At 43.3% G+C, this 24966-nt stretch overlaps 1 protein-coding gene across 10 annotated transcripts in view; it reads right to left on the bottom strand.

The window, feature by feature from the left end:
* Window positions 1–484: 484 nt before the first annotated feature.
* JCAD (junctional cadherin 5 associated) overlaps window positions 485–24966 on the bottom strand; it is an 87617-nt gene continuing 63135 nt past the window's right edge. For all 10 annotated transcript variants that reach the window (XM_043541402.1, XM_043541403.1, XM_043541399.1 and 7 more), the window contains 2 exons: window positions 12393–16132; window positions 485–6221 (listed from right to left, as the gene is read on the bottom strand). In XM_043541402.1, the coding sequence (XP_043397337.1) occupies window positions 6187–6221; window positions 12393–16132 (3775 nt within the window). In that variant the 3' untranslated portion in view covers window positions 485–6186. The remainder of the gene's footprint in view (window positions 6222–12392; window positions 16133–24966) is intronic.

Here is a 24966-nt window from a genome sequence, read left to right as displayed (position 1 = left end):
GACAACTGGACTGTCATCCCGTGCATTTGGATGTCAAATGCGCTTGTTCTAATCTGGCAGGAGTTTACTCCCAGTTAGCCTAGGTGTAAATGACATGCTCCTAGGCAGTAAAGGACCACCAGATTCACACATATGGGGAGAACAGATTCCAAAGCTACAGAATAAATATATGGTGCAAAACCAAGATGGTAGTGAGCTGAATTTAAAGTCTGTTACAAGCTAGAATGCCATCCCCTAAGAAGTGGGCCAGCTTTGTGGTGCAGGAAATAATTTTTCAGGGCACATACTTTAATTACAAGGTGAATTCTCAATCCACGAGGACATAAAATGACCATAGTTTAGTGGCTGCTACCACACTCCCCTGACAAATACCACAATGCTTTACAGTTTCAATAGTCCCACTATCTATCTCCAGGTGAAGAGAGACATCAGCTGACACACCCCATTCCTTCCCAGAACAAAAAAAGCAAAGATCATCAGCGTGTTCATGCAAAACCTTTATTTGGAGAATGTCTATTGTTGGCCAAAAGCGCCACCTGACTTACACGGTAGTATGAAAACATAGTGTTTACATTGTGCAGAAAAATACAAAGAAATCCTTAAAGACATTCATCCTGCAATATTATACAAATATTATTGTAGTTGCTTATCCCTGTTTCCTCCCTTTATCCCTCTGAATCCCCTCTTGGCCTGTCTAGAGCAGAGATCAACGGCAATGACTTATTGTTGGCAGTGGAGATGACCCACATGTTGAAGCTCTCTCTCTAGAAATACTTCCCGTTTTACATAAAGACCAACACATGTACACTGATGCATATTGTCTGTATTTTACATCTTCTTGTTTTCTGCTCAGTTTAGGAATTACTTGTGGGATGTTTCTGGTTATTTTTTCCACCAGTTGAGAGTTGGACTGCTCGGCTTTCTACTGGCTAGGGTGGAACGTTCCTCATTTATTGTATAATCTCTATGTTCCTGCGGTTTCCCCCGGATAGGAAATTTCATTTTATTTCTTCTCTCTGCTCTGTGTTGGTCACTTCAGACTTTTTGTTCTTTTCACCCACTCCCTGCACTGTAACACTGGGAGGCATGTTGCAAACACAGTTGGCAGAATGGGTGGTGGTGAGGATTGTGGATTTTGGTTTTGCTAGGGATAGCAGGATTCATCTTCTTCTTTGTTTCAAACAATTTATTTTAAACAGTGGTTAGGATAAACAGCTTTGATTTACTCCCACATTGAGGCTTCTGGTAAATATTTTCATGTGAGTTGGAAATAAGAGAATTAAATTGCAAATAATGTTTTAGCATTTCAACCGCCCTAACAGTGTTTCAATGGCTTCAGCAATTTAGCCGTTGTCTGTGGGTTTGCAGGCATGAGCCTGTAAACTCGCACCCTTTGGAGTAATCCCAATTAAATCAGTGGGGCTCCTTGTGTGAGTTAATAAGGGCTGCCATATTGTGGCCCTAGTGTCTATATAACCGAATTATGGAGAGCAGTTGAGTCCAACCTAGAAGAAACCAACTGTCGCAGAAACTATCAGTTTATGGACCATGATCCACAGACAATCTACCAATTCTCTCCATTCCATTTAACACAGCTTATGATACAGTTTAGCTCATGCCTCCACTTGCCTCTTTGGTCTAATGGGTCCTATCAAGGAAAGAGTCTGTTTCCAGTTTTACCAGCTTAACCTGGGAGCCTGGAATCTGAGCTGCAGCAGCCAGTGTACAGTTGAAGGATCTTCTGCTATTCGCAATTAGTAATGCAAAATAACTTTACCTTCTGCCTGCCCCCCACACTCACCCTCTTTCTCCCCTTCCCCTACACCAGGTATGTAGGAGTTCAGTCCTACTCCTAATGAAAGCGAAGGGTAGCAAAAGTTAAATTTCGATTCCCAGCATAAGTGCCAGCACTAGAAACCCCTCAGTCAACAGGCTGCGTGTGCTTCCAAGGCAGCAGAACACTGACCATATATCTATCACTTCAACTTACTGAAGAAGCAAAAGCCTTTTTACTAAATTCAGATATTTATATATAAACAAGCCTGCTGGACTGGAGATTTTCAGATAGGCACAAACTTGACACATTATTTGTATTACTTGTAAATTTTAAACACAGAGTGTAAACAATCACTTCTTTTCAAGGTTGGTTGGGTGCTGTAGTGTATGAAATACTGTATTTACCTCTAATGACTTTGCACTACTAGGAAGTCTCCCCACTGGACCTAAATTGAGGGAGCTTGGTGGCCCTGTATAGGATACTGGTGTCTGACTCACAGACTACCCCGCTGGTACAATCTACCTTGATCTTTGCTTTGAATGACCTGAAATTGTGAAGGCTAAGTTACGGTATTTTTTACTCCTAGAAAGGTTGTTCTGAGTTAATTTAATGGCTGGGTGAGCACTCATGCAAGTACATGGCTCGGCATTTCAATTGCCAGATTTCTTTGGCCATTAACAGACTTTTTCCAGACAGGCTCCAATTATTTCAAGGAGACCTAAGGCTACACGCTCCTGTCCCTTACTCCTCCCCCTCAGCAAGGTCTGGAACCTGCGCTAGAATAGTAGTGATTCTTTAAAGGAAATGTAAACCACAAATTAACCCCAGTCCTGCAGAAGGATGGATCTGTGCAAGTGGCTGCTTCGGCCTGCAGAAAATCCCATTAGCTGCCCTAGAACTCCATGTGGAACTAGAGGATCTGCCCACTGCATAGGCTAGAAACCAGCGTGACTCCCCGTTGTTTGTGCTTGGCAAGGGAGTGAACAATGCAGAGAAGCATGGAAAGGAGCTGTGAAATCTGACTACTTACACTTCTTCCCCGACAGAAGAAAAGCGGCTGCGGATTTGGGGCTCTCACCTTCTTCCTGAAGGTTGTGTCATTGCACTGGCAATAACATGACTAGTTCTTTGGATTGATTATTCACTCTGAAGCTTGATGGAAAAATGGAAGATGATGGTGGGTTCTAGAGGACTCTTCCCGTTACTCTTTTTTTATTTTTAAAGCGGGCAGTAATTCTTTTTATACATATTTGGGAATGCCTGGAAATGTAGTGCTTCTAGAGGGTTACACAAGGCTAGCCACACCGGAGCCTGCTGTCTTGTTTACTCACAGAATGGCTGCAGCAGTGCACGCTTCCTACACCAGTACTTGGAGGGACCACCAACGAAATTCGGTGCCTGATGCTCCACTGCTATTCTGATTTGGTGGCATTTTGCACCCACGCTGATTTGGTGTAATTGATACACAAGGTGTAGGGAAATGGACAATCAGGCTCTTGGTCTTTCTGCTGAGACTACCTCCACCACCATTGTTAGTTCCTGCCACTAGTGGGCATGGTTTTAGACACCCAGTAAGAAAGGCACAGAGACAGAAACTATATTCATGGCTTAGCTTTTTATGAGGATCAGTCTGGGACTTTTGTCCCAGCAAGTAAAAGTGTCCCTATGCTGAATGCTAACTGCATCTGGCAAAAGCCTCTTGGACTTATCCACTATAGCGTTAGCCACTGGTTCCATGCCAGACAGCCATCTTCCTTAACAATGACACATGTGCTGTAGAAAAACCAGACTACAGATTTATGAATAATACACATTCAAGAGGATAGAGTATTGTATCTTAGTAGGAAAGGACATGACCAGTGTTGTTAGACAAATATACCATGTTCTTATAGCATTAGTGCTCCTGTTGTTTCAGCTGTAGGTCAGCCACAAACTACTGTACCACCAGGTTTATAAACCTGCTGTCTAGATTTTAATTTTCCACGCATAGGCAATAAATCATCCCCTACTCTCTGTTCACCTTTCTTTAAGATGTTGGCTGTTTACATGCCCTGGTCATTTCACTTTATCCACTCTCGATGGATTTACACAACAGATACATTGAAAAAATTGTTAATTCCCCCCGCCTAAATTTGCGGATTATTCCCTACAGAATAAACGGCTTATCCCCTACAGCCATGAACTGCAGGTAAGTGGACTGGTGATGGATGGCAGTTTACAGTTCTCCTGAAATTCAAGTTATTGCCAGGCATCTCAGCTTTGCTACTCAACAGTATCATTGACATCAAGTGGTTCATTTAAAAAACAAACAAACAAACAAAAAACCCCAGAGTGTGACTCTCCTGAGAGAGCAAGGGGAGAAACTTATTTTGTAGCTATTACTAGCACAGAGATGGTCTAGGTTGTTGCTAGTGATGAGTTGACAATGCAGCCTATTATGGTATTACAACCAGAGAAGCCAGATTTAGAAAGGAGCAGGCGATGGCTAAGCCTTATGGATACAGATTGTTCACAAGTAGAGCTGGAGAAAGTCTGCAAGATTCAGTTCAATAAATTATACAATCACATTTTCTTTGAATATGTAACAAAACTTTTAAAAATTCCATGAAGTTCCTGTGTAACTGAATCATGTGTTACAGATAAGAAATTCTTGCTGCCAAAGCACAGTATGTGTGTTTGGTCTGTTTTTGCCAACTCACAGACCACCCAAAAATTTATATTTCAGGAATCTGAAATGTTTAAAAGATAAGGTGGTTCTCCAAAGCAAGAACGGCTTGTAACAAAGCTCTTGAAATTCATGGATATATTGTCAAAAGAATGTCAGCAAACAACACTTAAAAAACCCCCAGAAGTGGACATAAAGGCTTTAAAAACACAAACATTGTGCAGGTTAATTCAGTATTAAACACAGCAGAATGTACAGGCCTTTTAATATACTCTTTAATGTTTGTTTAAAAAGCCATATATTTGAATGTCACAAAGAAGCTGTCCAAATCTATCCACCCCCTTTGGTGATGCCCATTGGCTCCAAGGGTGAATTTGACCCAGATTTATTTATTTTCACGCACTAGCCTAATTCAAAACCAAACCACATAAAAAATGTTTAACAAACCAACCCAGGTATTTTATCAGAGCTGCTCCCAGACACCGAGACAGGGTTCCAAACCCACGTTTTGGTAATTACAGCCCGAGGAATGTTATGGCAGGAATACCAGCATGGATGGTTCGCAGCTGTGTTCTCCAAAGAGCTGCTCCAAGAAGAACGATCCAACAGTTGAGGGGAAAATTGTAGAAATTAACCCTGTACTCCATATACATACATATACACTGACTGTTCTTTTCACAACAAAAGAAAGTGGCAGTACTGGCTATGAGGCCATATGGAACGTGCATTAAGATACATAAGTGACCCCTCCTTCGTCTGTCTTCTGTCAAAAGAATTATTCTTCTTAAAATATAATAATAATAATAATAATAATGTCTTTATACTGGCCACTTAACAATTGTTTACATCGTAGAAAAATAGACAGTATTCTGTAACAAGAAATATAGTTAACTTTGTTAAAATGGGCTATTTTAAACCAGCAATTATTGTGTCATATAAAGAATTTCTAAACAGCAAAACACAAATAGATAATACTGAGTGCAAAACAGCCAGTGGTATTGTTTGCATTGGTTCAATACATTTAGTTGCCAGCTACTGTAATTACATGTTGTGTACACTGTACTACAAAAGTCTTGCTCTTTTAGGAGCTTTGGGGAGTTTGCTTTTATTTTCTCTACATGTGGCAAATAAGTATTTAATCAAAATTAATTCAAACTGTAGAAGTCCAAACTGATTTCACAATCAATCAATCTTCATTTGCTTTATCTTGCATTCATTCCAAAGCATCCCCCTCCCCCCCCCCCCCCCCCCCCCCCCCCCCCAGTGCAGCAGCACTCATGACTCATGTCTTATGGCCAAAGATTCCTCAACTTAAGCAAAGTTTTGGCTTTAGAGATTCAGAAGTTTAGCTTATAAATTCACATTCCTTTAAAATCATTTTACTAATCTCCTGTGTTTAAATGTACACAGAAGAATAAGCTCCAAAGCCTAGCCTCATTGAGTTTACTATCCCAGCTGAAGACTGTTAAACATCGTTTAGATGAAAACTCTTTGTCAAGTGTAGGCATTAAGTCTTAATGCTACAAAAAACAGATGGTATCCAAGTAAGAGTCAGAGTTTTCTGTGATCTCCGCAAAGCAGATATGTGTGAATAACTAATTTCCTATTGGCAGTGTTAAAGGCTTTATCAGAATATCATAAACAGCACGAATGGAGGCAATTTCCAAGTGTTAAAACACAGAGCAAAAATCAGCAAAACATTCTTAGGAGAGCAGACGTCTCTAGATTCTCATCGGTGTTCAGCTCACACCCTTTCAACCCTGGAGGGATCGTACATATCTGAAAAATGCAAGACAGGAAAACCATGAGTGATGGGTTCTGAAATCTACTCAAGTTTAGTACATGTAGCTGGCAAGAGAAATAAGACACTATTTTCTTAATTTAAAAGTACAGAAAAGCCCTGGCAAACACATTCTTCTTTTACAAAAAGTCCATTTAAAAATTGAATAATGAACTTGCAATTATTCTTTTTTTACACTGTGTGGGAGAATTCAGTGCTGGTGCTGGACTGAGAGCCCTGGAGATGCAAGTTCTTGACTACAGCCTGATTCTTGTCCCATTAGCTCGGATTCCGATCTCACTTACACGAGTGTGATTTGGGAGTAACTCCACTGAAGTCGGTGGAACTATACCAGTGTAAAACTTGTGTTGATGAGTCCAGGATCGGACCCACCAACTAGAAAAGGAGTTTTGCTATTTTGCCGTTGAACTGAGCTGGGATGGGGCTTGGCCCCTAGGGGTGTGTCTGTACTGCAGCTGGGAGCGAACCTGCCAGCCCAGGTGGACAGACTCCGCTAGCAGGGCTACATATGGCTGTATGAACTTTGCACCCAGGGGATAGGGTGAGCTTGAACTGAGCTGGGCCCAAGGCTCCTCCAGTGCCACAATGGCCACACCGTTATTTTTAGCCTCCTAGTGCGAGTTTGTCTACCCCAGCTGGGAGGCTCACTCTGAGCTACAGCACGGATGTACCTTAACACTGCAGAGCAAAGAAGGGGCAGCGTACACCTCCCAGCCATGTGTCTCAACCCGGACCCATATGACCATTTCACAAGGTGGGGATACAGTTCTGTCTTCATTTTTCAGCACTCAGTGTCTCCTACTCTGCGGAATAATGCCTTTGCTTTAAACATTGGTATCACAAAGAGAGGCTGTGTTACATCACTGTGGCCAGGCTGTCTTCCTCCAGCGTGCAAAGCTCCAGGCCATAGTTTTCAGAGTTATTTTGTGTGGACAGAATGCTAGACACAAGATGTGATGATTATTATCAAAGAAAATCAACCCCAGGCTTTGGTGAATGCAACAAGTAAACAAATAGCATCATCACCCAATTATACCCATTTTTCTAGCTAAAAGTACACAAAAGCTGGTCTATTATATTTTCAATCGGTTTTAAACTGAAGTTCTTACTCAGGTTTTGATCATGCAAGAACTTACATGCAAGCAAATATCTGCATCCTCCCATGCATATCAGCCTGCAGCACTGGGGTGGGACTGCACTGAAAGTCCATGGGATGTGTGCGTTCAAGTCACGTAGGTCCTTGAAAACCACACCCATAGTTTGTAGTCATGTAACCCCTCACTACAGTGCCTGATCCCACAAACACTGGTGCATGTGAGTAACTTCACTCGTGTGTGTACAGGAATGACCATGCAGATTTACACATATGCACAAGTGCTTGCAGGATCAAGGCCTAAATCAATGGAAAGTTTTCCCAAGTAAGAACTTCTGGATTTGGCCCCGTGTAAAGATTATACGAATAAACATTTGTTGCACTGACAGATTGGTGTCGTATCATTTTGTCTCCTCTCTTGCCGCGCACTCCCTCCCTCCCTGCAGTATTTGCAGGGCAATCAATAAAGGAAACCTGGTCAGCAACGGATATATTTTAGAAAATGTGTCATTCACCTTCTTCTGACAGTGTCCAAATGTTTTTATTAACAGACAACACATGGATCAAAGTCAAGAGAAGACTACTGTTGGAACTGCTGTAGTCTAAAAGACATTGATGCATGCATCTAAGCCCTATGGATCAATGCGTGGGAAGAACCCGTGAGGTATGGGCACTTTTCCCCATGTAATTTTTTTTTGGCCATTTTTTTTTTATATACATCCAGCCTTTTGGTATGTAGGAACTACGCTTCGTAGGAGGAGATGAAGACAAAACTAGAAAGGAATTCATGGTTTTGAATCATGGTTCTCCCTAAAGGCCAGAGGTGCTGAACACTTGCTACTTCCATCAACTCCCAAGAGAGCTGCAAGTGGGCAGGCCTGTGAAAATCAGGGCATAGGATGATGGAAGCTCCCCCAGCCTGAACACTCTTTATTCTCTGAAAAGTTATCTGAACTGAAGCCAAATGGATTAGGGCAAGATTCTGTCTGGTGCATGAAGGGGCAGCAAAAGGACTGGGTTGTGGCTGGACCCTCCAGGCAGAATTCTGGTTTTGTCATACAGTTGGTGGGCAGGCTGGGGGAGCAGATGCTAGAGTAGTAGATCTGCTCCCCTGGGATGGTGCAGCATGCTCCCCTGCTCAGCACCCAGCCAGTGCAGTGCATTCATGGGAAACATGGCCAGGGAACTGTTTTACTCTGCCCAGACAGCTAACAACCATGGGGGGCATTAGCAGGGAACAGGCACTTCACTTCCCAATGGAATCCTGGCCAGTCCCTGTCCAGAGCTTCTTCCACCCTTCCCATTGTAAACCTATGCAGGAGTTGAACAGATTGTGGCCCTTGAGTTGTAGATTTGTAAATGTCCAAATCTTCATCAAATTTGGGTGCAGACTAGCACTGTCTTGCTTTCTCTGCTCTTAGGAGCCTGTTCATTCATGACAGAGGCTGATGTGCCCAACAAGCTCTGAGCACACTCAACCAAATTCACTGAAGTGGGTGGGGTTACACCAGGGATGAAATGAGCTGATTGAATGTTTTATTTCATGAGACAGGCTCATGTAATCTAAGCTAGTTCGTACTATTGCCCTCCTGCTTACTACTTAGGAGTACATTGCACTTCAATAGCCCCTTCCACCAGCTGGATCTCAAAGCACTCATCACCATTAGTAAATAAAGCCAGATCCCCCTTGCTAGCTGGGTAACTAATTAGCACCAGCACTTCACGGAGGTTAAGCGACTTGCCTATGGCCACAGCGGCATTTCCACAGCAGGACAGGGAAGTAAGCCCAAGTCTCCTGATTCCCAGCCCTGGGCTTTAACTTTTTGACTTTTCTTCCTCACATCTGACAACAAAAATCTAAAAAGTCCCTCCCCCATCCCGTCAGTTAAATAGCTCATTAGCTTACTGTATAAGACAACTAATTAGAAAGATCAACATACTAAGGAGGAAATCCTTGTCCCACTTCAGTCACTGGTAAAACTCTCACCGACATCAATGAAACTGGGAACTCACCCAAATGGTTGCAGCCCAGTAATTACAATTGGCCCTAAAACCAGTGTGTGAGAGGGTGGGAGCTCAGAGGGATGGAAAGGCATGGATATGGGTGCACACTGGACAATAGAATAAAAGCTTGGAAAGGTAAAAGATTTCAATGTCAAGGTTCCAAGGTAATTATTATAAACAGTTGGGAGGAATTGTTTTTTTGAATTGTGTGAAATACTTTTACAATGTCCTTTGAAGACAATGGCATTGATTTATTCTCATTTATTCAAAATACAGTGAAACTTGTCTTAAGTATGCACTCAAAAAACAAAAATCAGTAGCTTAAGAAGTGATCTTTTACTAATGGTGGGGCAGAAATGTACTTGTGTGTTTGGAAATACATTAGGGTGGTCTGTTGCAACGGTAGTTTGCATAATAAGGGATTGTCTCTTGTACAGTGTTTCATTTTAACTCCAACTCCCTCATTTAAAAATAACTGGTGCATTTGACAAGTTATTGTATAAAAATAGCAAAACAAGGCTTTGGATGAGAATCTCTGTTTGTTGACTCCTCTAGCATCTGTGATTGACCTAGCCTGCAACTAGGATAGACATCAGTCTTTTCCAGTCCAAGCTGCATGGCACTTTGGCTCTTTTCTCTAAAATTCTGCTGGATACTTACTGAGTCCTCACACCACCTCCCCATTCCAGTCTACCCTCTCACTAGACATATAGTAAAACCTCAGAGTTACGAACGCCAGCGTTACAAACTCACCGGTCAGACACACATCTCATTTGGAACCAGAAATACACATTCAGGCAGCAGCAGGGACAAAATAAATAAATAAATAAATAAATAAATAATAATAAAGTACTGTGTTGAATGTAAGCTACTAAAAAAAAAAAAAGGAAAAGTTTGAAAAAAGATTTGATAAGGTAAGGAAACCGTTTCTGCGCTTGTTTCATTTAAATTAAGATGGTTAAAAGCAGCATTTTTCTTCTGCATAGTAAAGTTTCAAAGCTGTATTAAGTCAATGTTCAGCTGTAAACTTTTGAATGAACAACCAAAACGTTTTGTTCAGTGTTATGAACAACCTCTGTTCCCGAGGCGTTCGTAACTCTGAGGTTCTACTGTAAGCCACCATGGGACTTTGGTGGTGTGGGATAGTAGAGAAGGCAAAGCATGAAGCCTCTCTACAAAACTTAGTTTTATACTCCAGACTACACCTCAGAGGCCAGGACTTGAGATTTTTCTATGTCACTTGTATCCATATTTGGGTGTGAACAAGTTAATGTTTTGAGGATGGGAGGATGCTAGTGGAGGAGATTCCTTCCCAACCCCTGTACATGAGCACTATGCCCTCTATTATATTGAATAAGGGGAAATGAAGATCAAATTCTATCCAGTTGTGGGAAATGCTGTTACAGGTGCAAAGGAGCAAAACTCTTCTCTTTGCTCTGTTGAAGTGGCATTGTCCCCACCAAGGGGGACTGTATCTAAATGGGAACAAACTGTACAATTCAGCAGTAGGGGTCAATTCAGCTCTGATTTACTCTGGCATAAACCAGGGCACTTAGACTGTAAGCTCTTTGGAGGGGACTGGGTTTTTTTGTTCTGTGATTGGACAGTGCCTAGGACAATGGGGTCCTGGGAAACCACGGAGGCTCTGAGGCATTATAGTAATACAAATAAATAAATCATAAAGTCTGATCTGATACATCTCTGCAGCAGTGTACACTGGAAGAGCTCCTAGGGAGGCTCAGCTGCTGCTCTCATGCCCAGCAGAATGTCTCAAAAGGAGGAAGACACACGAAACCTCTTTGAGGCACAGTAGGCCTCGTTAATTCAGGGAAGTTGAATTTGCCTACACAGTGAGTTTGGAGTTACAGTATAGTTCAACACAGAAGGAGAATCTGAGATGGAGGGGGCAGAAAATGAAACAGACTAAGGCCTGAACAGTAGGAGCTGGGGGGGATTCTGATGCTTATTTAGAATTCATGCAATTCATCCCAGGGGCTGGGATGGGGACAAATAAAATCCCTCTAAAGTATGGTTAAGTTAATCTCCATCTCCCTACACTGGAGAATTTTACATAGATTTATACTGACTGGGTTAAAGAAGAAGTGTTTGTGGGTTTTCAGCTATTAGAGAGGAAGTGGGGAAAACAAAAGAAAGATTAAGTACTGGGTTATCAACCTGCCTACCAAGTACCATGCATTTACTCTTTCCAAACACTTTAAAGTCTCTGAACAGGTGGCATGTCTGACTTTATATAGATCTATGGCTACACTTCTCAAGGATGCCCATTCATTTAATTATCACATCACTATGTTCAAAAGACCAGATGTGAGCTGTTCTGGAGAGTTGATCAATTTGTAAGTTAACTTGGGGTTACTTAAGTAGCAGACAAGACTATCCTTGACCCAAGGAGCAGAGGACTCCAAAGCATATGCTGAAAGGTTTGGCCTCATGTTTTCCTGGGGGATATCAGTTATCTGAAACATTTTGTATAATGTCTCATGAATATTATCTAGACAATTTCTACCCTGAACATTTAACCCTTTCTCCATGGCTTCAGATTAGAATATATCAGGTTTATAAGTATTTTTTATTTCTTCTCAGTCCTGATGTGGTGTGTTCCTGACTGGAGAATAAAAACCTGGACAGTCATGGAAAGGGTGGGATCATAATGTGTGCTATGTTGGAGTGCAAAACCAGGGCAGGTATTGTGAAATTTCACTTTATTTCTGACACATGCAGTCTTCTGAATCCATTAGGTAACGGGAAAGTCCTACAACTTTATGAATGAACTTCAGTAATCGGAATCCAAGTGGCTGCAATAACGTAGAGGATAATGCTCACTACAAGAAAAATACAACTCTTTATTGACAACTAATCTGTTTATAGCCTATTAAATTACTATTTAAATTACTATTACTAGCAGCTGTAGTGTGTGGCAGTAGGTAAACAGGAATGTTACTTCTTCTAAGGATACCACAGAGGGAGTTGATGTACGTTCCCTGTTAAAACAGTGCCCAACTGAATCCCAGATAATGGTAAAACTGGGCCTTACCTAAACAAAAATCTCGGTCAGCCTTCTTCTTGCCTATCGTAGTTACGTGTCCATTTTCATCGAGAGAGATAATGCGCTTGGAAACCGCACCTGTGTGCACCATTTTGCGAGAGAGTTCATTACTGCTGAGTGGGGCATAGCTTCCTCTCTCCTCTTGTACCCTTGGAGGTTTCTCCTCATCTACTTCCTCCCCTGAATCTGCACTCTTGATACTCAGACGCCGCATACGGGAAACCGAGTCAACTTCTTTCATTCGCACCAAACGATCCATGACTGTTCGGCTAGGGGGAGAGGCAAGTTTGCCTTGTAACGTCTCAATCACCTTTGAGGTGCTTCTAACTCTCTTTTCCGAGCTCGGAATGATCACGTTTCTTTCAGCAAGTTGATGTGTAACAGACTTGCAAGGCAGGTCTGGATCCTCATCTTGCCTGTTGAGACCCGCATGCTCTTCAAAACCTTGCTCAATTACCAGAGTTTTAGATCTGGCTTCTTGGTCAGTGCTCTGGTGTTCACCAGTCCAAAACGAGAAGTCTCTCTCTCCAACAAAGAGAGAACTTTCTGTCCAGCCACACTTTCGTCTGCCCTCATAAGACCGGTCTTTTGTTTCTACTTTGTCACGTACTATTCCACCTACTGGTAATTCAGGATCCTGGACACTATTTGCAGGACTGGTGTATTGGTGGAGGCCAGTTCTGTTCCCAGGAATTAGAGACTCCACTGCTACTTCTATACCCAGAATCCTTGCAGCTCTTGCCTGCAGTGACTCATTTTGGGGGATCTCCATTGCATTTGCATTAGAAGAAAAATCAGAGTTGTTAGCACCAGGTTCAGGATCAATATCCAGTCCCACCGACCTCAAATCTGGCTCAGAATGACCTTGATTTCTACTAGTTAAAGACAATCTTACTATAGATCCTCTCTCTAAAGGTTTATCACTCCTGGGAGTTGCGCTTTTGTTCCGTTTTACAAAATCTAACATATTAGCTATGTAATTTCTATCCTCTTTTGTCTCCTTTAAGTCCACATGATTGAATGGATTACTCTGATTTGCATTATTTGGACTACTGGACAAAACTCTATTGACTGGGCCTGAACTAGCTCCCTGTTTGTTTGTTCTGTTCTTGACTTCCTGGTTTCTTGTTTCTGTTATCACACTTCCATCTGCTGGCTTGATTAAACTACTGCTCTCTTTCGCATTCAAGGAGCTTTGTGATCCAACACAGATATGTGGATCATCAGACTTAAGCTCCGTACTCCAACTTTCAGACTTACTTTTAACTCTTCCTTGTTTAAATACAGGACCATCTGGTACCACAGTTTTTAGCTGCTTACAAGGTCTGAGTTCCTGGGTTGATTCATCAGTTCTGGAGGTCCCTATCTTTGTAGGAACACAGTCCTGCTTTGTTCCCTCACTCTCCACGCTATCTTCACTACTAGTGCTTTCTTCCTGTTCTTGGAGCTCCTTGTTAAAACTTTCTAACTCACTTATTGCATCCCAGGGACGGCGACCAACAGGTTTCAAGAGAAACTGACCAAATAGTTCTTTACTCTTGCAGGGAGCACTTGCTTTGCCCTTGACCACATCGCCCCTGGGAATTGTGCCAGTTTCCCTTTCCTGGGTAGGCATGGTTGTGCAGGACCCATAAGGCTGGCTCTGGTATGCCTTTGGTGAATGTACCTGAATTACTGAGGTGGCAGTCCTTGAAAAAGCACTATTGCTGGATGGATTGAGGTTCATCTGACCTTTCATATTGTATGTATTCTGCCTACATTTTCTGTCATCGGGGGATAAACCTGCCTGTTCTGACCCAACCAAAGACACTGTACAGGCTAAGAATTTTGGAGCCATCAATTTATTATTTGGTTCACCAGGTTTTATACCATGGAAAAACTGTGACCTTTTCGAGTCTTCAGTGAAACAGGTCTGTGTTTGCTGGTCTTTGTACTGATCACCTGGCCAAGAGCCAGAGTATTTGAGTTCCCTGTGTTTTGTAGGCTGAGTAAATCTGAGGTCATTCGTTTGTTTGAACTCCTCTGGTTTCCACAGCTCTTGTTTTTGTAACTCGGTTTTATTGGTCATGCTTCCTGTGAGAGCTTGTAACTCCAAGTCGGTGGAAGACATACTTAAAAGACTTTGTTCTTGCAAAGCTCCATTGTTATCAAATTCATTCTTCTTATCAGGGCTCTGTGTTAAGTTATTGTTCCTATCAGTATCTGGCAGATTTGATTCAGATTTAACTGGGATGGACACCAAACAAAATATAGTTTCATTCATTTTTTTCTTTGAACTCTTTTTGCTCTGCATCCCAGTTCCAGGTTCAAACTTTTTTACTCTAGTAACAGTCTCACAGGTGCTATCCATATGTGGGTTTCTTACAGAAAGGTTGCCCTTTGGGTACTCCTGATTACTTTCATTTTCAGGGAGGTGATTATCTGTGTCACCACTGTCTCTTTGGTCAGGCAAGGCCCAGTTTTCCTGATCTCTGTTGGATACTGCCAACCACCTGTTATTTGTGGTGCTGTCGGGAATTCTCTCACCCTTTACAGTATTTAGTAAGTTTGATGGATCCAAAAAGGCACTGTTGTATTGTAGTTCGATAGTTCTCTCCTGCAAAGCAGTAGGATTGGTCCTACATGTATTTTCAGTGTGTTTAGTGTTGTCCTGGAGGCTCTCTGGATGTGCTATTTTAATATGCCGTATTCGAGGATCATCAAAAGGAATATACTGAATGGAATGCAGGTAGTCATCAGTGTGCCTGGAATGGCTTTGTTTTCCATGAGGAAGGTGGTCATCTTTGCAGTCTTCACCCCTAGTTTCCAATGTGCTAGTGAAGGGTAGATGGCTGCTGAGGGTCCTCTCTACTGGATGCCGCTGACTGTTGTCAAAGCACAAGTCATAGTTAGGCACTTCATTGAGGGAATGCTGATTCACACTTGGCTGAGGTGGGGACTTGTAAGATGGAGGTGGTATATAGACAGGGGGCTCTAAACCAGAGTCTGGAATGTAAGTGTCTTGCTTCAGCTCATTACCTTTAGCTAAATATGAAACAGGCTCATCTGTTTGCTGGTGGTCCTGAAAGCCACTGGTTTCTACCGGTGCCCTCATCTGTCGGTGCAGTTCATAGGATGGAGGTTTAAGGGGTCTGCCATACTTGGGCTTGGCCAGAGGAAGAAGGTGGCTTCCAGTTTCCCTGGGTTTTGTGAATTCCAAAGGCAGTCTGTTTTGGGGACCAGAGGGTGCTTTAGTTCCACTTAGGAAGTGATGATTATTCACCAGGGAGGGTATTTCCACACACTTCAGGGTCTCTGGTGAAAGAACTCTTGGCAATGATTGTGATTTCCCTTTGTTATGGGAGCTAAGTACATTGTCTCCCAGGCTCAATGAGTATAGATCTTGAAGCAGTTTCTCTCTATCACCATCAGACATTTGTCTTCCAAATTTTGTAGGTTGTTTCCAGCTTTCTGTTCTTAAACTTTGCCATTTGTAATCACCGGGCACTTTCCAGGTCTCCTGCAAGCCACTTCTCGTCACACTCTCTGTTCCTGCTCCTACCTCCAGCTGACTTTCTTTAGCATGTCTGTACACTCCATGGGGTGGTGCCAATCCTTTCATTTCAGAGTCTCCTTTGTCGGTGTAATCCAGTAAGACGCTAAAGTCTTGTCCTCTTCTTCTCCAGTAGGCCAGATCTTTATCAGTCTTGGGCCCCGAAGACCATGCTAACAGAGGTCTGTCATAAAACCTGCAAAAGAAATGCAGTGTCACAGGCAAGCTATAAAAATGCAGTCTCTTTCCTTTATAGGGAATTTTATTAGAGGGTCAAATGCTGAATTATGCCAATAGGGTTTCCACTCTCAGTTTCTGTACTTTATTCACAGCCATAGGACATTAAAATCCTCTCTTAATAATTAACATACACATTTTCTCACAAGCAAGGAAGGAGGCTAAGCTATATGCACATGCACATTAGCATGGCATTTATTTTATTTATTGGTATGCTTAGCTGTTAGAAAACAATTTGCACAATGTTGTAGGCTGTGCAGACATGTAGAATCCTACTGAATACATACTATAAAAAGTGAATTGACCATGTTAAACAAGGCTTTGAACCCTAATTTCTGCTCTCATTTACATCAAAACCCATTGACTTCATCAGGGTTGCAGAGGGGTAGGCAAGCATAAGATTATAGGACTCTAGATTTAAAAAGAGAAGGCAGTAGGGGGAATTTCTTAATGTAAATTTCTGTAAGAAACAGGATTTTGCATTATAGCACAAGGGTTGAAAGAGAAGATGGTGCTGGTTAATTTGATCTTTTGTGTTTGGTTTAAGGAATAAGTCTCTCTAGATGCTTCAAATATATCACCATTGTGGTATATATCATTTTTATGTGAATATAGTTTTAATGAGATTTTAAACACCAGGTTAATTTTTGTGTGTAACCTTTTAAAATTGTTTTTAGCAAAACACATCACTGAAACATGAAAAAGGAAGGCTAAAACAAACACTTTAGTTATAGAAATTCAGAAGGCAGATTTCTGAATTAAATCCAGCAGACAATATCAGATCCTTTCCATGTTTCCAGGCATGGTGTGAAATACTTTACATACTATTCCAAAGGAAAATTGATAGTTTTCTGCATTAAAAGTTTATCTTTTAGTTATACTGTGGTTCTGCTGTTCTTGTAAATAAGGTGTCCAAAAATCTAACTGCCATTATTTTACTATGTAACTGCCACCAGCATAACACAAGAGAGAAAAATCAAAATTGACATAAATAGGACAAGAATGTAGATGGAACCCAAGAAATTCCTTCCTCCTCCCCCACCCTGAGTTCTATGTACAGTCTGCTCTTGGTTTCTGCCAAAAAAGTAATAATCTTCTCACAAAAAAGGTTTAAATAGATAATAAAGTTCAGAATTCTGAATGAAAATGTAGCAATCCACATTCAGAACACTCTTCAATAATTTTTTTTTACGTATGCAAACTTTATCCTATCAAGCAAAATGTTTAAAACATTGGGATAAAGACTATTTTTGTTTTAAGTCTGATGGATTAAAACCCATTGTCTGAACGAAAGGTTCACCATATAAAATACAATTTGCAATTTGCTTTCTGGGTTTCAATATTAAAAGCCTGTATTAATCCATGGGCTATAATGGGACATCTCCTATATTGGAAATTTTACCACAGTTAGGGTGAAAACCACTATATCTTTCAGCATGAGGGAGCCTGCAGCTGACTGTATGCTGTCAGCCTTTGGAGATTACCAAGGCCACCTCTGCTACCTTTATGTTTTCTCATAATGCTATAATGCTGTTGTGTAGCTATTGACCGGAGAGACTGAGTGACTGGGTCTAGGGAACAGACAAGCTATGCATTGTTCTGTGCAAGATCTGGTAAAGGACATAAAATATATGGAGAGATCAGTCATACTAAACTATTAAAACACACCAAGTACAAAATCACAAGCAGTATTTATTCAAGATTATAACACATCAACACCACTGGAGGGTCTTCTAGGCAGTAAATCAACACTGAGGTTAGTGATCACTGTTATTGATGATGGATCAGTGAAATGCCCTGGCTATATGAAAGTAGCGTTTGTGAATAACTACTGGAGAAGCGTTACCTAGATTCCTAGTGGGAATCCACCAGAAAACAAAGAAGAGTCAGCCTTCAATGTATGAAATTATGTGAATGTTTCCCCTAGTTATAATGCATGCTTCAGAGGAGAGAAAATCCTGCCTCCTTGATAGCGAGAATGTAACCAAATTGTTTTACAGAAGTTGTTTAAACAATAGTTTGTAGTTATAGTAACTAAGGAAGTTCTAAACATGATGTAAAACACCATACTGAAGATCTACATTATGTCATCATAGCAACTAGAATGCAGAAAGCATGTTTAAAGAAAGGTAATGTTAGGGCTTTTCTAAACCTTGTAACATATATATTAATGAGGCAGAGAACATTATTCAGTTTATATCATGTGACTCACAGCAATTAGATTCAGGAATGAGGATAGTAGAGGCATGGGTAAAGATGCATTTAGTGGTACGGAGAAAAATCCTGGGGGGAAAAAAATTAAACTACTGGAATGAAATGTTGTTCATGTTGTTATTTTGGTTAGAAGATAGAAATTTTAAAATCTTTCTCTCCTCCAACCCCCCTTCCAATTTCTCTTGTTAGAAGAAAATAGTATTAATGTAATAGAAAAGAAGACCGATGACCCTACTTTGAGTTAAACTTGAGTTGATTTCAGAAGCAGTGCAACATCTACCATGACAAGTAATAGCCTTGCACTAGTCCACATGGAGAAATAATTTTGTATCCAGGATAGTGTGGCCATATCCACAGTTGAGAATATAACTGAACAGTTATCATGGTTGAGAATGATCAAGAGGTACCTGTTGTGAAAATTTTTGCTATCTGGTGACATCACCGCTTACTGTGCAATTCTGCCCTACACTACTTGCAATATAACTGGTGATACGAACACAAAAACGTTATACAGTACACCTGCCCTCTTCAGTTGGGTGTCCAATCACTGAGGCACCAAAAATCACCAGACATTTTTGAAAATGTAGGCCACTATATTTAACAGAATAAATCAGTAATAAAGAAAGCTTATTAACCAATCCATTAAGAGCTGGAGAGTAGAGTCAGGAGACTTAGATTTTATTCTCCACTCTGCCAGTAGCTTGTAGGGTGGCCTCGTTTGAACCACTTAAGCTCCCTGTGTCTTAAATTTGTGCTAATACCCACCTTTGTAAAGCGCTTTGAGATCTTTGGATAGAGGGCCGGTGCGAGTTCTAAATATGCCTTATTCAGGACCCAGTCCTGCAAACACGGCGTACTCCCTGGTGCTGTAGTGCTTAGTCCCATAAGCATGGGGGGACCCATGGGAGTTTCATGTTGGATAGTATTTACAGGCTCACGACCTATATGATAAAAACTCTCTTCTAACAGAGCCGTTCCTATAGGTAGTACACATGTGCTGTCAAGCCCATTTGCTGTCTCTCTATTTAAAAAAAAAAACAACAACCCCACATTGGAAATATTCTAGATCAGAGTTTCTTTGATTATTTCCCTAGATGTGGCGTGAATTAGTTCCATCTGAAATTACACCGATGACAAACTTTTAAAAACAATTTTGGAAATTTTTTAAACAAAAGAGCAACTCTACCAGTATTTGAACTCAGTGCCTTTGCAAATAGGAGGCCAATACTATACGCTAGGCTGCATGGTCTCTGGTCATCATCCATCAGAATTTACAAGTGTGACTTGGTTACACTAATAATAATCACTGTGCAGTATCTGGTGTTCAAAACACTGTATGTCTATTAGCTACTTAGTTCTCAACACACCGCATGAATAATATTCTTACATCCATTTTATGGCCTCTCTCATGGAGGAAGTCACAGGGCTTTAAATTCACCCCACAACTGCAGGAATTATGTAGTTTTTTTTTTGTTTTTTGTTTTTTTTTTTACAGGTCTCCATAATCTACTATATCCCAGACTGGGGGCAGTTCTGCTAATCACGGATCAGCAGGGATCCTAAAAATACGTTCTCTGTGGAAAAACACGGAATTTGTGTTTTTACAGCGAATCTTTAGTTTGTATATTTTGCGAAAAAATAAGAACATATCTCAATTATTAATTAAACTTTACTGAAAGTCCCAGTATTGCTGAAAGTATCACACGGGGCTGACTACCCGAACCCCAGCTGCCTGGGAAAACTAAAGCTCAGCATTTCCTTTTACTTGTGGAAAAACGTGGATTTTTAGGTTGTTTTAAGTCAGAAAAATTTTTATCACGGAAAACTAGGATCCCTGCCAGTGGCATACCTATGACAGGAAAATTGGGTCGGCTTCGACTTTCGGGTGGGCAGGCAATGACAGGGGGAGGGTGGGAGAAGGGGGAGGAAGAGGGATGAAAAGCCCGCTTCTCCCCGCCCCCTCCAGCTGGCCCTTACTGCTCAGCAAGCGCCAGAATAGGAGACTGCTCAGAGCACACAGGCTGCGAGGCATGCCTATGGGGCAGATGGGGGCCCCGCTGGAGCTCGAGCTCCGCCCACCCCTCCCGCCCCCAGCGCGGTGTCTATTCATCCGGCCGCCCAAGTCCCTCTCCTGCCGACACCACGTGCTGCTGCCCCGCTCTCCAGCCCCAGCACTAGCCCTGCCCAGACCCACCCCAGCCTGGGATGACTCACCGCCTCCCAGCCCGTGGATTGGGGAGGCTCTGGCCCCGATTTGGGTGGGCCTGGATGCTAAGTGGGTGAGCCACAGCCCACCTGAGGCTATGCCCCTCATCCATGCTGATCAGCTGCAGCTTGAGAGGACGGGAGCAGCTTCCGAGCTTCACCACTATTGCTTCTACATCCACTGCTCCAGTTGGTTAGGGAGGAGCCATGTGACCTTAGTACCACTGTCCCCACTGAAAATCAGGACGGGGAGAAGAACTTCAAACCACCAGCTCCCCAGGACAGGAGCAGTGGAAGCTCCCTAAGAGTGGAGGGCCACCAGTGCCCGAACCATGGCCCCACCCCTGCACCACCCCTTCTCCCAAGGCCCTGCACCTGTGCTGCCTCTTCCCCCCAAGACCACGGCCCTGCTCACTACTCTCCGACCCCTTCCCTGCCCCCCCCATTGCTCATCCTTACAGCCAGTAAAAAGTGGGGCCATGGCTCCCAGCCCCAAGAGGAAACCCACTGCTTAACAGAGGCTTCTGCTCTACCCCATCTCAGGTTTTCAGCCAGTGAGGCCAGCTGCTGCAGTCTGGGAGAGGAAAGGGTCATCTTTCCTTAACATTGTTTTAGGGCTCAAGGGAGGGAGTCTGAAGGGGGTGGTGCAAAGCAAGAGTAAGGGGGAGCAAAGACCTTATATGGGGGGTGCAGAATAGAGGACACACACAAAAAATCATTTCCAAAGATGGAGAAACAATGACACAAGAGAAAGCCATTGCTTAATGACAGGATGGGGACGGTTTGAATTTCCATCAGCAACCAACCCAATTAGCTACCAACATTAATTAGATCAGTAGCTGAAAGAAAAAATAAACTCTGCCCTCTAGAGGCGTTTGAGTGTCCCCATTTGGAAGAGAGAGAGAGAGTCTGCAAGATCATCCCCCGACCAAGTGATTGCAGCACCGGCCCTAATATTTCTCTCCAGATGCAAGAGAAACACATTGCAAAACAGAAAACATGAGAGTTTAAACAAAATGCTTTCCATAGACAATAACTGCTAGGGCTTGTAAGATTTCCTGGTAGGGCTGGTGTGTAGTAGGACATGCTGCATGTAAAAAGAGAGGTAGCCATTTTAACAAAAGGGACACAACTACGGCCGTTCAGGCCCAATATTTGGGTCCCTATTCTAAGGGGCAAAAGGGAGCTTTTTAAAAATAAGATTTAATATTAAATACAGTGTAAACGGACAGGTTCTACTCCATTACTTCCCATTTCATGAGAGGTTAGGGAGGGACACACTGAGTGGACACCCAGTCCTGTTTTGTAACTCTACTCTTTTTTAAAAGATACCACAGCCAGTATGCCGTATTTTCCCCATCCACACTAGCATTAAAGGACATTCCCTCTACATCTTGGCTATGGCAGACAAGCAAGCTAGTATTTTCTTGTAATGCTGATGTGCCCTAAATGTACTTACCCAAATTTTCTCTCTCCTCCTCATGGGCCCAGCTCCAAGTCCAACCATGTTCTCCCTTCCACATGCTCTATCCTCCCCATTTGCCATTTTTTCTACCTCTAGTAGTATATTACTTTGCTGCTGACGACTAGTCTCTCTCCCTCCAACTGAGGGAAAGCCTGCTCTTAAAAGAACCTCCTCCACTGGTTCCCCATCCTCATTCTTTAAAGACCATCCCTCTCTCTCTCCAAAAGGGGCCAAACAAGCTTGGAACCACATCTAGACCAGAGATCCTTTTGAGCTCACCGGCTGCCTTACTGCTGCTGCCCAGCTGTTGAATCTGCTCCTTTCAGTAATTCTAGTTGGGGAGAAAGAACACTTCTGCGCCCAGATCAACAGCTTACAGGTGACCTGCAAGGGGAGGAGATGTGGAGGAGAGAGGAGAAAAGCCTGGCAGCCAGGGGGTGCAGCACTGCAGTGCTACTGAAGGCCAGCACTGGAGGAGAATGTCCCAAGACAAGATCCCGTTTGCTCACTCAGGACCTTAACACTTTCCAAACCGTTTGGACAGAGGAAGGTGGGGAGGAAACTGACCCTCTTTTTCTGATAACCACCCAGGATATTTGGCCTTGCTTTAAATATCTTCCCAGCCTCTTCCCTTTGTTCATTTTTAGCATACAAGTGGCTACAAAAACTTAACTACTGAATACGCGTTCTAGACAGAGTCCTTCCTGTCCATTTTATTCCAGTTCAAAAGTGCACACGCTACACGACGGGAAGTGCAGTGGTGCAAGCACATTTTATGAAGTGATGACAAGGGCTTCCACTGAGTCTGAGCTGCCTTAACTAGAACTTACAGACACTTTCGCATATTTGCTCCATGAGAGCTGCCTAAAAATAAAGATTGTGAGCCTCTTTGGTGAGGGAACTCCCCCAGAAGTAGCTGCATTCAGCTGGATATCCACCAGGGATCGATGCACACATGAGAAATAAGGAGCTGGGTTGTGTTTTACAACTATTCATTTTCATAAGCAAAATTTTTGCTGTGTAAACATCCCAATAGTGAACAAAAAAGGCAATGTGAGCCCAGGCTCAAGCCAAACCCCCCTTGCGACCACACACCAATTGTGCTAACCTAGGGCTTGGACCCAGGGTCCCAAGACCTGCAGGGCTGGAGGGTCTGAATCCGTGTTAAGCTGGGACTCTGCCCTTCCTGGGGCTGCGTGTGCAGGGGTGCCCAGCTGTGTGAACTGTCAGGGCAGTGAGTGGGAACCAGTCCCAAAAATTCCCTGCAGCCTCCTGCGATAGCAGCTCCAGCTCCTCTGCACTGCAGGGAAGTTTTGAGCCTGGCTCCTACTTTCTGCCATCACAGTGCGTGCAGCCCAGGTGCCCCTGCACACACTGCCCCATGGAGGGCAGGAGTCCTGGGAGCAAGGGCCAGAGAGCAGAGCGGGGACCAAGTGTTCCCCTGCATGGAGGGGGAGCAGCAGAGTTCCTGGCTCAGCACAGCCGGGGGAGGGATGACCCCACCAACACCTTGACCGCTCCCCCCTCCCTCCAGGCCCATGCTTGGTCCCGCTCTGTTCTCTGGCCCTTTCTCCCAGGCCCCCTCTGGACTTCCTGGGGCTTCGTGTGCATAAACACCTGGGCAGCGTGCACTGTAAGGGCCGTGAGTGGGAGCCAGCCCCAGAACTTCACCATAGCCTCCTGGGGATCCCCTAGCCCTGCCTCCTGGGGTGCAGTGAGGGCAGGGATAAGGGATCCCCAGGGGGTGTTGGAGCAACTGCACCCCAAGCCCTGGGGATGCACTTCACTGTTCTGCAGCTGGCAACAGCTAGGCTGGGGTGTTTGGGTGTTTTTCCTCTGAAACCTACATTTTATCTCAAACCTCAAAACAGACAAAAATAAATAAAAAACCAGCCCAACACACAAACCCCTTAACTGAGCATCCCATTTTAAACATTAAGAATTGCAAAGTTTCATTTGAACAGTTTGCCAGCCCTGGAGACTGGTGTCCTAATTGTCCTCAGAACAGGTGCACCTGGGTGTTTTCTTGCCTATGTGACTCAGCCTAGCCTGAGCTCAATTCTTAGATTACAGGGTGGTTCAGTATAAAGCCTTCTCAAACTACAGTCATTCTGCTGAGACAGCCACCAAAGGAACTAATTACGAGCTTTATGTACTGATGTGCTCCGTACGGGCACCTGAGTCCCACCAAGAGCACAGAGTGGGCAGTAGAGTTTTCCCACAATGAACCATGTTCCTAGAGCTAGGATGTCGACACTGGGGAGTTGCTAGGCGCTTTGGGATATGTTTACTTTGACTCAGGTCTGTGCACTGCAGTGTGCACACCAGATCCCTTGATTCAAGCACAGGTCAGAAAATGATTAACCTAGGGTTAAAACGCCCAGGGTTCCTAACATGGGTCAGCTAACTGAGTCCCACTAACCCTAGGTTTACATTGTAGACATAGGATATGTCTACACAGGAACTAGACACCTGCGATTGGCCCATGCCAGCTGACTCAGGGTCATGGGGCTCAGGCTTGCGAGGCTGTTTCATTGCTGTGTAGACTTCTGGGCTCGGGCTGGAGCCCAGGCTCTAGGACCCTGCAGGGTGGAAGGGTCCCAGAGCTCAGGCTCCAGCCCTAGCCCTGAAGTCTACACAACTATAAAACAGCCACACAAGCCTGAGCCCCATGACCCTGAGTCAGCTGGCACAGGCCAACCGTGGGTAGCTAGTTTCTGTGCAGACATATCCTATGTGACCTGAGCTTCTCCTCCACACCAGCAAGGCCTTTTGTAAAGGGTGTTTGTTACTGATTCATTAAACTGCCCCCTCCCCTTCCCTCTGCTGTTTTGATAAAGGCTACACACTACAAAAAGGCATGTTAATGTTAGCGTGCTGCATCATGTAACGTTTCAGTGCACTGACGG

The sequence above is a fragment of the Chelonia mydas genome, chromosome 2, assembly GCF_015237465.2.
Source record: "Chelonia mydas isolate rCheMyd1 chromosome 2, rCheMyd1.pri.v2, whole genome shotgun sequence".
NCBI lineage: Eukaryota > Metazoa > Chordata > Testudines > Cheloniidae > Chelonia > Chelonia mydas.
Note: the sequence above shows the minus strand (reverse complement) of the source record. Positions and strands in the feature narration are given on the sequence as shown.